The 12,759-nt window shown below is 38.2% G+C and overlaps 1 protein-coding gene across 1 annotated transcript; it reads left to right on the plus strand.

Annotated features, from left to right (window-relative positions):
- Positions 1-1,729: 1,729 nt before the first annotated feature.
- ARF6 (ADP ribosylation factor 6) lies at positions 1,730-6,117 on the plus strand. The gene is made up of 2 exons (XM_012549215.3): positions 1,730-2,259; positions 2,363-6,117. The coding sequence occupies exon 2, from the start codon at positions 2,841-2,843 to the stop codon at positions 3,366-3,368; it is 528 nt and encodes a 175-aa protein (XP_012404669.1). The 5' UTR covers positions 1,730-2,259; positions 2,363-2,840; the 3' UTR covers positions 3,369-6,117.
- Positions 6,118-12,759: the final 6,642 nt, after the last annotated feature.

The following is a 12,759-nucleotide window of genomic DNA, read 5'->3' on the forward strand; positions in this document are numbered from 1 at the left end:
CAATATAGAAAAGAAAGATTAAGAATGACTATTTTCTAAATGGAGTAGTGAGATGATCTCTTCAGAATACACACACACACACACAGAGGCACTTACACATCTTGGACAAATAATGCAGCAATGGGGTGGGAGGGATGGAACTGAACAAGAACAATAACAAACTAGGGACATGGCTGTTTCAATAATTCCTAACTTCTCCATAAAACAAGCTCCAATATCCTTTCAGTGATATTACATGGCTGTGATCATGGAGTATCATATTTTCCAAAGAATCAAAATTATGGGTCACATATTACAAAACAACTATAAAAAATGAAATATTGTAAAAGATCAAGTGATCTTCTATACTTCATTATACATCAAAATGATGTATAATAGCCAGTTAGTATTTATATACCAGTTTAGGATGTACAAAATGCTTTCCACTTATCATCCCATTTGACACTCAACCCTGTGAGACAGGTGCTATAAAAGAGCAATTTTCAGATCCCAGGTCACACAACTTCTCTGAGGTAAGATTTGAAAATTCATGTCTTTCTGACTGCCAAGTTCAATATTCCACCATATCATACCAATATTCTACTATATCACTTAGCTGCTTCAGGAGACATAGAAAGTCAGTAGTTCATGCCAGTAAGGGATAAGAGAAGGTACTGGCAAAAAGGACAAGACTGTGTTCCCCACAGGTATTTATACGTGGAAAATCTTAGCACTTTAGGTACAAGAAGGGTTGTTATGGGCAGAAATTGTACTTGAGTGTAGGAGTTGTGATTTGTAGAGGGAGAAGTCTCTGATGTGGCTGATACCATTAATCCTGTGAAGCCACTGAATTGGTGACCTAAGAATTTTTTTCTTTTTAATTATCAGAGCAAATATATATTTTAATTTTGTACCTTTGTACGTAGAGCAATCTCCATTTTGTTGGTATTCACTAACATTTATCTATACAATTGAACTTATTTGATCTTTACGATCTTTAGTAGTAGGGAGAGCAGTTTTTATCCCTCCACAATGATAAACTGACTCTTCTGTGAGTGAAATAAACGCAGTTCTTTTCCTCCAGTCAGGGTTTTTTCCAATTACCTTTACATAAATAAATACAAATATATATAAAAAACTTTAAAGTGTAGGTTAAGACTTGGAATAGGAAAGGAGTATACTTTAATAAAATGATAGGATTTAGAGTTTGAAGGTACTTTTGATATCAGTCCATTTCCATTCTTCAAATGAGGAAAGAAGCGTAGGGAGATGAGGGTCCCAGATTACATGGCCAGAAGAGAAGGCCACGTCCAGATTCACTATCAGACCAATTTAACTCACGTGGAAGATATTTTTCAGGTCCTGGTTAGGCTGAGTTAACACTTAAGTTTTAAACTTCAAACTCTCCTATGCCTGCACAGGTGGCGTGAGTTTCCACTTCGGGAAAGCATTGAAATCACAGGTCTGGAGTGGAAACACACCCACAACCACTGCAAAGTTTTAAAACTACAGAAAAATGAGACTGTTCGTTGGCCTATATCACCGAAAAAGTTTCGGCTGCAAGGAGGCTCTCTAGGCACACCCAACGCCGGCCTAGCCAAATGCTGGGCGCGGCGGCGAGGTTCAGTAACCGCCGCGTGGGTTCCTTCCCTCCGTCTTTCTCCCGCGGCGCGGCGCAGCGCAGAGAAAGGTAGGCTGGGGAGGTGGGTGTGGAGCGGCGCGAAGCTGGGGGCTGAGGAAGCTATGACGGGAATGGGATCAAGCCAGAGAGAAGCCCCAGACGGAAACGAGGGGGCAGTATTGGAGACAGGGGGCGGAGTGACTCCGTACGCAGGAGGATTTCCCCGAAGACTCTCAAGCTTTGAGCTGGTGAAGTGCCCAGAAAGAAAGAAATGAAAGCTTAGAGGAGGAGGAAGAGAAGACCGCGGGAGGCGAACTGACATAACTCTAGACAACTCCCAGCCTTACTCTTTATTGGCCCGCCCCTCTCCGTCATCCACGGGAGCTCTTCGGGCCACCGTAGTACCACGCCTCTTTTCTTCCCCGCGTGGCGCCGATGACGTGAGACGTTCAAGAGCACTCTTCTTACAGAGGTCCCTTTCTTCCTAACTGTCGGTTGCCCTCAGCTGCGCCTGCGTGGCAGAGAGGGGAAGTGAGGCGGTTTCCTCGGCGCCTTTTCCGGCTGTGGCTGTGGCTGTGGCTGAATTGGGAGGAGGCAGAGAAGGAGGAGGCAGCAGCGGCGGCAGCCGGGGGACCCTCCATACAGGGCGGTGGCCGGAGGTAACTGCTTGGGATGGGTGGGGAAGGCCGGTACTCAGGTCCTCCATTTCTTTACCCAGAACCCCGGAGGTAACCCCCTTCTTTCTACTCTTATCTCCTTAAGGTAGCTCATCGAGTTCCTCCGGGGATCAATGACCTGACGAGGAGCCGGAGTCGCCGCTGTCGCTCGGGTAGCGAGGGTCGGTGGTTCAGCGGACGGGCGGGCCGGGGTCTCCGGCGGCGGCGGGGCCTGGAGAGACGGCAGGCAGTCGGAAGAGCAGGCCGAGCGGGAGCGGCGGCGCTCGGTGCCTGGGGGGGAAGGGCAGTTCCGGGCTGGGCCTCACCAGGGCGGCGGCTCCTCGCGGCGCAGCTTCTGGCCGTCGGCAGAAACAGGAGGAAGCCGGGTTCGGGCCGGTGATGTCCAACTGAGCGGGAGCCCAGGACTCACCCCCTAGGCGGCACGGGCAGCTCGCCCATTGAAGGCCGCAGAGTGTTCTCGCGGCTGGGCGGGATCGCTTCGGTTTCCTGGAGGCTGCGGTGGCGGCGGTGGCTAAGGGGACGCGGGATACCTGAATGCCCCCAGCCCCGGCTCCTCCGACGCGATGGGGAAGGTGCTGTCTAAGATCTTTGGGAACAAGGAAATGCGGATCCTGATGCTGGGGCTAGACGCCGCCGGCAAGACCACTATTTTGTACAAGTTGAAGTTGGGCCAGTCGGTGACGACCATCCCCACCGTGGGCTTCAACGTGGAGACGGTGACTTACAAAAACGTCAAGTTCAACGTATGGGACGTGGGCGGCCAGGACAAGATCCGGCCACTCTGGCGGCATTACTACACCGGGACCCAGGGGCTGATCTTCGTAGTGGACTGCGCCGACCGAGACCGCATCGATGAGGCCCGCCAGGAGCTTCACCGCATCATCAACGACCGGGAAATGCGGGACGCCATCATCCTCATCTTCGCCAACAAGCAGGACCTGCCCGATGCCATGAAACCCCATGAGATCCAGGAAAAACTGGGCCTGACCCGGATTCGGGACAGGAACTGGTATGTGCAGCCTTCCTGTGCCACCTCAGGGGATGGACTCTATGAGGGCCTCACATGGTTAACCTCTAACTACAAATCGTAATGAGCATTCACAACCCATCATACCCCCCTTTCCCATCTCCCCTCAGGAGAGAAATAAAAAAAAAAAAAACCATAGGATTATCACCACCATCACCTTCAATGCCACTTTCTCTTCTTTCGAATTTGGACTCTGGAGTTACTGTTTTACGGTTTGGGGAGGGGGGTTGGGTTGAGGGGGTTCCTCTTTGTTTTTTTCTTTTATTTCTTTTTCATTTGTTTTTTTGCTTTGCTTTAGGATGCTCTAGTCTGACATTTGACATGAACACAAAGTACTAGGTGCTCTTGTTGACTTCCAGCAAATAGGGTGGGGGAAAATATAGCAACTCTTGATATGGTCTTTATAATAATGGTTTGATTTTTTTATTTTGACGGAATTTTTTTTTCAAATGTATGTCTCCCCCCTTTTACCCAGTTACCTTATCACTTGCTGTAGATGGCTTATTTTGCATTCATGCAGACGATGTTGCAAGTCTGTTTCATCTAGTAAACTGAAAATTATTGCTTAATCAAACTGCAGTCTGTCTTTTATATTTAAGGACTCTTTTTTTTTTTTTTAAAGAGTTCTACCTTTAGTCATTTCAGGTGTGTCCTTTCATATCTAAAACTAGAATGGTAAAACCTTGCCTGCAGTGGCAAACAAGTGATACCATTGTAATAACTTGGAAGTGCAAATAAGTAATGTTAAGCAGATAATGTAAGAAGTGCTTTGAAATATTAGCTATTAAGTTCTGAAACATACATCATGCATGAGCAGGGATAAAACCAAATTCTCCATATCACAAAACTGTTCCCTAAATGAAAATGTGAAATTTTGAACAGGCCATAAATCTTATACTGAAAAGTTAGCAATGTTGCTGAAATTTTTTTCTCATTGCTTTTTTGTTCATTTCTTATTGTAGTCTAAAAATTATTCAGGCAATAGAGCAATAATGGTACACACCATTTTGATAGCAGAAACATTTTGTTACATTTTGACAACTGAAATACTTTTTTTAGTTGACTGATAAAAGCAAAAACCAACTCAGTTTTGATAGTTATTAGTCTGTTTACTGTGATCAGATCTGAAATATTTTTTAAAATTCAAATTATATCAGTCTTTTCCTTACTGCAAAAGCAAACATTCCAGTTTCCATATCACATAAGTTGATTAAGTTAAAGAAATAAGTGATTTTTTTAGAGTTTAAAAATGACCTGTATCTTAGTTAAGTATCAGTGGAAAAGATTATTTTTGAAAGTTGTAATTAGATATTTTATTCACATTTATTTAAACTTAAGAAAAGGAAAATTGATGAATGACTAGATTAAAAACCACTGTTAAGAAATGCTAAGTAAATAGTAGAAAATATGTAGGTAATGGTCCTACATGTGACTATGAATGTAAATTTATAAGTCTTGTGAAAGAAAAGTTTGTCCATTTGTCAGCTTCAGTCAGTATAACTAGACTACGTTGTTTACTGGATAGTTGAGAGTACTTTGAATCAAATGTTAATAGTTGGTACAGAACTGGGCAGCAACAACAGCTGGTTCTAAGCTTCAAATATTAATTTTTAGAGGTCATCAAAAAGTTAAAATGTGGAATTTAAAGAATGTATACTATAAATCTAGAAATAAGATGGGGTGTGTGTGTCTGTGTGTTTGTATGTGCATGTGAGGTTTATTAAAAAATCCACAGTCTGAATGAGACACCATACTAGAGTTGTGCAGTATTAATCCTGCATGCTGTTTTGACCATGAAATGTATGATGGTGCTTTTTACCAAAGATATGAGGAGCTTAATTAAGGTGATAGAAAATTCACTTCTTGACATTAAACAACTTGGACAACTATTTTACTTAATATACTGATAGTAAACTCTTTTTACAAAACTCACATGAAATAGGAATTAAAATTCCTGCTGTAACTAACATTTTAACTTCAGTGGCAAGGCCTCTGAAAATGAAGTTGATGAAATAAAAATGTTTTGAATATCCTTAAAGATTTCTAAGGCTCCATCATAAATTTAATTCATAATCCTTTGATTCTAATTTTTAAAGTACATTAAATTGTTTGTAAAATATCAGAATGTACTAGTAACACCTGACAATAAGATAAGCACAGAGAAATTTCCAGAGTAGAAGAAAGTTGAAGCCTTCATGCTAATAGTTTTAAAAATTCTTTTTAATGTGACTTTTTTTTTGGAAACAAGCAGTTGGATTGGTTAGCTTTCAATTTTTAAATATTAAAACAGTGTTGTTTAAAAGACTAATATGCTTAAGTGGTTTCTTTTGAATAAGTGAAAAGGTAATGATTTTCAGGTTCTTTGAAATCTCTGAAAAGGGAAAATTAACATTTTGAAATTCAGTAGAACTTTGAATACCTATTAGTAAGCAATTGTAAGTTTAAATTCAGATTTTTCATGATGGATGAAAAATACAATTTTTTTTTAGTTAATTCAACCATAACCATTAGTAATTATGGGGCTGATAATTACAACCTACAGAGAAAAAAAATCATAGTAAAAAAAACTCCAGTTATTTTTAAGTATCAATTTGAAGTTTAAATTGCATCAATTTCTGTGTTAGTGTTTTATAAGATACATTAAGTTTTGAATGAGGTTAATCTTGTCTGAAAAAAGTAATAGAGTCTCTAGACTCTCCTTAACAGTACAGTACTTGAAATTGTGTTTTTAATGACTGTATTGTTGAAAAAAGAACTAATGTGCAGAAAATAAAAAAAAAAAAAATTACACAGCAGTTTCATGTTATATTACTTGTTGGAAACAGCCAATATGGTATTTTGGGTTCCTGCATACAGACATAGCATAAAGTGGTTTTGTCGATTTGGGGGTTTTGATCTGATATTTGCTTGTTTGTCTGTAGTTTTAGGAAGTGCCATGTTTTGGTTTCATAAGCTGTTTTTGTGCAGAAAAAGTCAACTTGAACAATCAAAATTCCTTGATTTTAAGATAAAATATGGATCAGAGATATAATTAGGAATTACTTAAAAACTTTGGCGCAGCTTATGTGACTTCACATACAGTATGAATTTTTAGAATACAGTTACATTCACAAAGAATGTGGCCTACTTTTTACATTATAGAAATATTACAGGGAGGACTTATTTGATAAAGATAGAATATAGCAGCTGCTTATAAAATGGATTAGCAAATGAAGGATACTTTGGATACTTAATTTTTAAAGAATTGGTTTTTATTTTAGAAAGTTGCCTTAAGATGTTTAGATTGTTTTTTAAAAAATAGCTTTTATCTTCTCATTAAAATCTACATGATTATGTGCTGGATCCTTTTTTTTTTTTTTTTTTTGTTAACTAGTTTCATTCCAATGAGAGTAATTGAAAGAAATTTTTAAAAATTTGAAGCATTTATGATAAAGGATGATTGTACAGTGTATTATAGAAGCAAGAACACTGGTTTTGAGTCAGAGAACATGACTTTGACTCCAGCACTGCTACCTATTGTGATCTTGGGAAAATTATTTAACTCTTTTAAGTTTAATTATCTGAAGAAAGAAGAGATTGGACTAGATGACCTCAGAGTCCTTTCCAGCTCAAAATCTTATATCCTTTGTTATATATTAGCCTTAACTTGTTGTGTTTGCTCACACATGATACTTTAATCTAATATTCTAATGTTATGAGATAACTGTCTTAAATGTGTGTTAAATCTTAAATTGCATGTTAAAACAAATCCTTCCTCTTATTGCTGAAAAAGGAATATAAATACGTATAGCAATTATAAATGATGATTTTCAGTGACTGTGCACTGAAACGATGCACAAAAACTCAGCTTTAAGTGATATCTAACTGGATTTAGCATTTACATATAATGTATTTTTAAAAGTTAAAAAAGTCAGTATTGGGCAAATCTTAAAATGGGAGCTTGAAGAAAACTAAGATCATAGAATCACATTTAAAGCTGGAAGGGACTTTGAGATCATCTGGGCCAACCCTCTTATTTGACAGATGAGATTCTATGTAAGGGCCCAGAGAGATGAAGTGATTATTAGAGATCACATGTGCAATGAATGACAGGATTTGAATTCAGGTCTTTGAAATTCTGAATTTAGTACATGATGTTGCATTGTACTTGTTTTGTTGATATAAATAACTTTTTGCCCTGCTAGTAAGTTGTCAACTAAAAATGAATGTGTTTTGAAGTTAACAAAATATAATTCGCATGAAAATGACCCTTTTAAATATATATTGATATATTACAGCAAGTGTCACCTCTTGCTTTTTTAAAATAAAGGGAGAGAGGGTATAAGACTATGTAGTAATTAAAAGTAATGACTTCAAGGAAAGGAGAGATTTTATGTGAAGTATTTTGAAAATTATAGTTTTGAAAAATAATTTAGTTTTTTCTATGGCAAAAGTAAATTAGAGTAAATAAAGGGACAAAGGACTTCAACTTCCCTGCACCCTTATAAGGGTGAGACTTTCTTTATCCTTTACCTTATCAGCTTTAAGAATATATAAAATGTAATCAAAAATAAGAAATCTCCTTTAATTATAGTGTATTAGGCTTTTTAAAGATAATTATATAAGAATCTTGATGTAAACGTTTCTCTTTTCCCTCAGAATTGGGGATAAGAGGGGGGAATGGCCACGTAAGAGGATTTTAAGATGAAATAGATCCCAGATAATTTATTTTGCTTTTTAAAACCATTTTAATGTAGCAATTTAAGATAATCTAGAGATTTCAGCATATTTTAAGCACTAGGGATACAAATACAAAATTGTTCTTGCTAGGGACAGCTAGATGGCACATCCCTGAAGTCAGGAGGATCTGAGTTCAAATCCAGTCTCAGATACTTATTACTTCCTGTGTGACCCTGGGCAAGTCACTTAACCCCAATTGCCTCAGGGGGGGAAATAGTTCTTGCTTTCAAAGTGTTTGCATCCTACTAGAAGAAAGCAACATGTATATATGTTAAGTATATTCAAGCTAATTTTTGTATGTGTGTGTATGGAATTTGCCACAAAAGACTAAAGAGATAAAGGAAAGCCCTCTGTAGGCCATGTAACACTGAACAGAATTCTTGAGATATAAGTGTGAAGGGAGGGTTTTATAGGCATGGGCATGGGGAAATGAAATGCAAGTATTTCTATGGCAGAAACAGTATGGCTAGTGAATTTTTATAGTCCGGGAAGATGGGTTGCAGTCAGATTGTGAAAATTAACAATTCCAGAGAGGAGTTTATTTTTTTCTAGAAGCAATCCAGAATCAATGCAGTTTCCAGAGCAAGGGATATAACATTCATACCTAAGGTTTAGGAGTGACTAGCTGGCAACTGGGTAGAGGATGGATTGAAAAAGGGAAAAGACTGAGTAGACCCAGTTAGGAGGCCACTGAAAGAGTCCAAGTAAGAGGTTCATAAGATAACTGTGTACCTGGGGAAAGGCTTAATTTAAAAACATAGTCATTTGCATTTTCATTTCTGATGTGCTACAATAGTATTCAAATGTTTCATAAATATTGTCTGTTTACACATATAAATATCAAACATTTATTAAGTACATTGCTAAAGTGCTAGAGATAGTTACAGGAAAGTAGCCTTTGAGGTTGAAATGAGAGGGAATGAGATAAATGAACTGAATTTTTCAGAAAAGCTGGTTATGTTAGGTTGAGATAAGGAAGTAGAGCTTTGCAGGTATGGGGGATAGCCAGCACTAAGGCCAAGAAATGGGAGATAAGGATTGTTCAGTATGGCTGGAATGTAGAGTGTGAGAGTAGAATGTAATAAGTTAGGAAAGGAACAATATAAAATGTTAAACACAGAACTTTACATTTGATTGTAGAGGAAATGGTAACTGGATTTTACTGAGGAGTGACATTGGTCCCATTTTAGTTTAATAGAGGATTGACAGGAGTAGGGAGCAACTTGAGGCCAGGAGACCAATTAGAAAGTAATTGCAGTCCAAGTAAGCAGTGTTAATAGTTTATAGTAGGGCTTTGGCTGTGTGTAGAGAGGTGGATAAAAGTGAGATACTGTAAAGTGACAATTTGGTAATGTATTGGATATGTGGAGCTTAGGAATTTGGATGAGTTTTGTTTTGGACATGTTGAGTTTGAGATGCCATGGGACATCTATTTGAAATATCCGTTGGGTAGTTAGTGATGTGGTACTAGAGTGCAGGAGAGAGGTGAGCTAGATAGATAGATCTGGGAAATATTTGCATAGAAATGATGATTGAATTCCCGGGGCCTGATCACCACTTGAGAGAGAAGAAAAAGAAGGCCCAGAAGAGAGCCATGGTGGGTGGGGATGTCACTCAACAGTGAGTTGTGACTAGAATGAAGCCTGAGAAGGAGCAGTCATATAAGTAGGAGAACTAGGAGTGGGCAAAGTGGTGAAAATCCAGAAAGGTTAGAGCATCCAGGAAAGGTAAACAAATTGGCATCATACTGCAGAGATGTCAAAAAAGATAATGGAGGAAAGGGCTGTTAGATTTGGCAATTAAAGATATAATAGGTAACTATGGAAAGAATAATTTCAGTTGAATGATGAGGTTGGAAGCTAGATGTCAGAGAGCTTAAAGGAGAGAGAAGGAGGTGGAGACACTGAGCATGGATTGCTTATTTATCTAAAAGAGGAGGGTGAAATGGAATATAATAGTAAAAGATCTATGAGGATATGTGTGTATGTGAGAAAGAAAGGGAAGGAGACTTCTGGAAAACATGTTGAGAAAATAGGCTTATCAAAGGCAAAGCCATCAAAGATTGGAATGAATAAATTGGTGAGGGGGGGAGATAATGTCACAGTGACGTGAGAAGATGTCATGAGGAAAGAAGAAATTTCTGGAGAAGGGCCTTAGTTTTAGAGAAAGAAATTGAAGTCCAGCTAAAAGGGTAGGAAAGGATTGCAAGATGAGGCATGAGGGGAGTCAAGAAAGTTTAAAACAGACAAGTTTATATTATTTTGCTGAAGTGAGATTAGGTAATGTAAATTGTAGAAATTTAATCAGGAATTGTACAACTTGCTCAAGCTCTCTTTGGTAGCATGAGAATTGGATTTAAGGAAACCATTGGCAGAGAAATCTGGGTTTGTGGTTTTTGATATAGCATTGAACTAGTTTGTCATGGGATCAAGATAAGGAAAGGAGAAGGAATAATAGCCTAAAGAATTGAGGAGTGAAAGTGATGATTTGGATGAGGAACAAAATTAGAGATGGGGTCATAAGGCATAAAGAAAGAAGGAATAATGAGATAAAGGAATTTGGAATTTATGAATGTGGAAGTGGACCATCTGTGGGTGATTGAATGATGGAGAAGTAGGTCATAGGAGCTGAGTACAATGAGGAACTGATGATTTAAGGTATTTGAAGGAATATATGTATCTACATATCTAGATAATGTCAATATATAGACTATGAGCCACGTGTTGAGCTGACAATAAAAGAATGACTTGGGAATCAGATAAATGCCACAAAGATCTGGATTGGACAAAGTTGAAGAAGGGTGTGAAAGAAAATGTAGCTGAAAAGATGGCCAGAGAAACAATATCTTTAGGATACTGCTTAGTCCCCAAAATATATTCTTCAATTTAGTGACACAAGTCTTCTGCCTGTTTCATGAAGAAGACACTCCATCTCTTACTTTTAGACATTTTTTTGGCTGTCCCCCTTCTCTGCCACTTCCTCCTCAACTCCCCTTATTGACTTCCCTGGTTTCTTCTAAGTCTCAAATAAAACCTTATCTTTTATAGTAAGCCTTTCCCAACTTCTCTTAATTCTAGTGCCTTCCTTTTGTTAATTATTTCTTATTCTGTCTATAGCTTGTTTGTATATATTTATTGCATATTGTCTCCCCTATTAGATTATAAGCCTTTGGAGGCAGGAACTATCTTTTGCCTTCTTTTTTGTCCACAGTACTTGGCACAATGTCTGGTAAATAGTAAGTGCTTTTTGAGTTATTTTTATAAGCCAAGCAAATGCAACCTATTTAAGACATGTTGGCATGTTAGTGGTGGCTTAGAGCACTGGCCTTGCTGCTAAAACCACCTGAGTTCCAGGCCTAGTTCTTGACACTGATTAAGCTATTTAACTGCTCAGTGTTCTAGATAATCTTAAATTTTAAGTTACAGAAAAGGTGCCAACCTTTCATTCCCTGTTCTTCACTCTTAGCCTTGGAATTACAAAGAAAAAAGGAAAACTGATCTTTACCCTTCAAGGGGGTCCAATTTCTGAGAGAGTACATTGTGTATCTGTTTAAGATAGAAATATTCACTTGAATTTTTATATAAATAAGTATCATGGAAAATAACAACAAACTAATGACTTCGAGTGTCATCCAGAAAGACTGTGTTGTAATGGTACCTAAGTTGAGTCTTAAGATAAGCTAGGGACAGTAGAATATCAGGTCCAGGGAACTCTGGAACTTGAGAGTACCTGCAGAGTTGGAAGATAAAACAGTTTGGAAAGGTATGTGAGAGTCAGATTGTGGAAGATTTTAATTGTTAGGCTTAGAAATATGTATTTTATCCTAGAAGCTAGAGGAAGATATTGAAGGCTTTTAAGTTAGGAGAATGACTTGTTTAAATCTGCTATTTAAGAATATTAACTTGGCAGCTCTGTGGAGGATTAAAGAGGGGAGACTTGAGGCAAAGAAACCTATTAGGAGGCTGTTGCAATCAGTAGAACCAGTGAGAGGTGTCAATTTCTTAAGCAGAAAGAGGGGTGTTTGGATGATGATGTAGAGGCAGTTGAAAAGATGTGGCTACAAGATAGATATGAGGGGTGAGGAAGATTTGAGGATGAATGAGACTGAGAACCTAGGTGATGGAAAAGATGGTGATGCCTTCAGCAGAATTAAAGCTTGAAGGAAGAGTGGATTTAGGAGATCGTGAATTTAATTTTGGACACATGAAGTCTGAGATACCAATGGGATACTCAGGCTGAACTATTGTCCAGCAATTGTCAATGCAGGACTGAAGTTTAGGTAAGAGATTAGTGTTAGGGTATATAAATAAAGAGTTGGTAATTTAACCCTTTAACCCCAAGGATTGCTTATAATATTATTACAAAGATGAAAAAGGTATAAGGCTTAGAGGTAGTGGGACATGGATGATGAACTAGTAAAAGAGAGAAATACACAACAGATCCAACCAAGAAGAGAACAGTGTCACATGACAATCCAAGGGAGGAAAAAATACCCAGAAAGTAGAGGTGGTCATTAGTGTCAAAAGCTGCAGAAAAATCAAGTAGAATGAAGGTTGAGAAATTTATTTTTTTATTTTTTTTTTTTTTAGCAATAAGAGGTGTCTAGAAAGTTTGGAATCAGATAGTTTCAGTAGACTGATTCATTTGCAATCCTTAATTTCAAGGGGTTGAGAAATGAAAAAAATGGAGCTAACAAGAATAAACTGTTGTTTTTAGGAGGTTAAAGAGTAGCTTGA

The sequence above is a fragment of the Sarcophilus harrisii genome, chromosome 2 (assembly GCF_902635505.1).
Source record: "Sarcophilus harrisii chromosome 2, mSarHar1.11, whole genome shotgun sequence".
Taxonomy (NCBI): domain Eukaryota; kingdom Metazoa; phylum Chordata; class Mammalia; order Dasyuromorphia; family Dasyuridae; genus Sarcophilus; species Sarcophilus harrisii.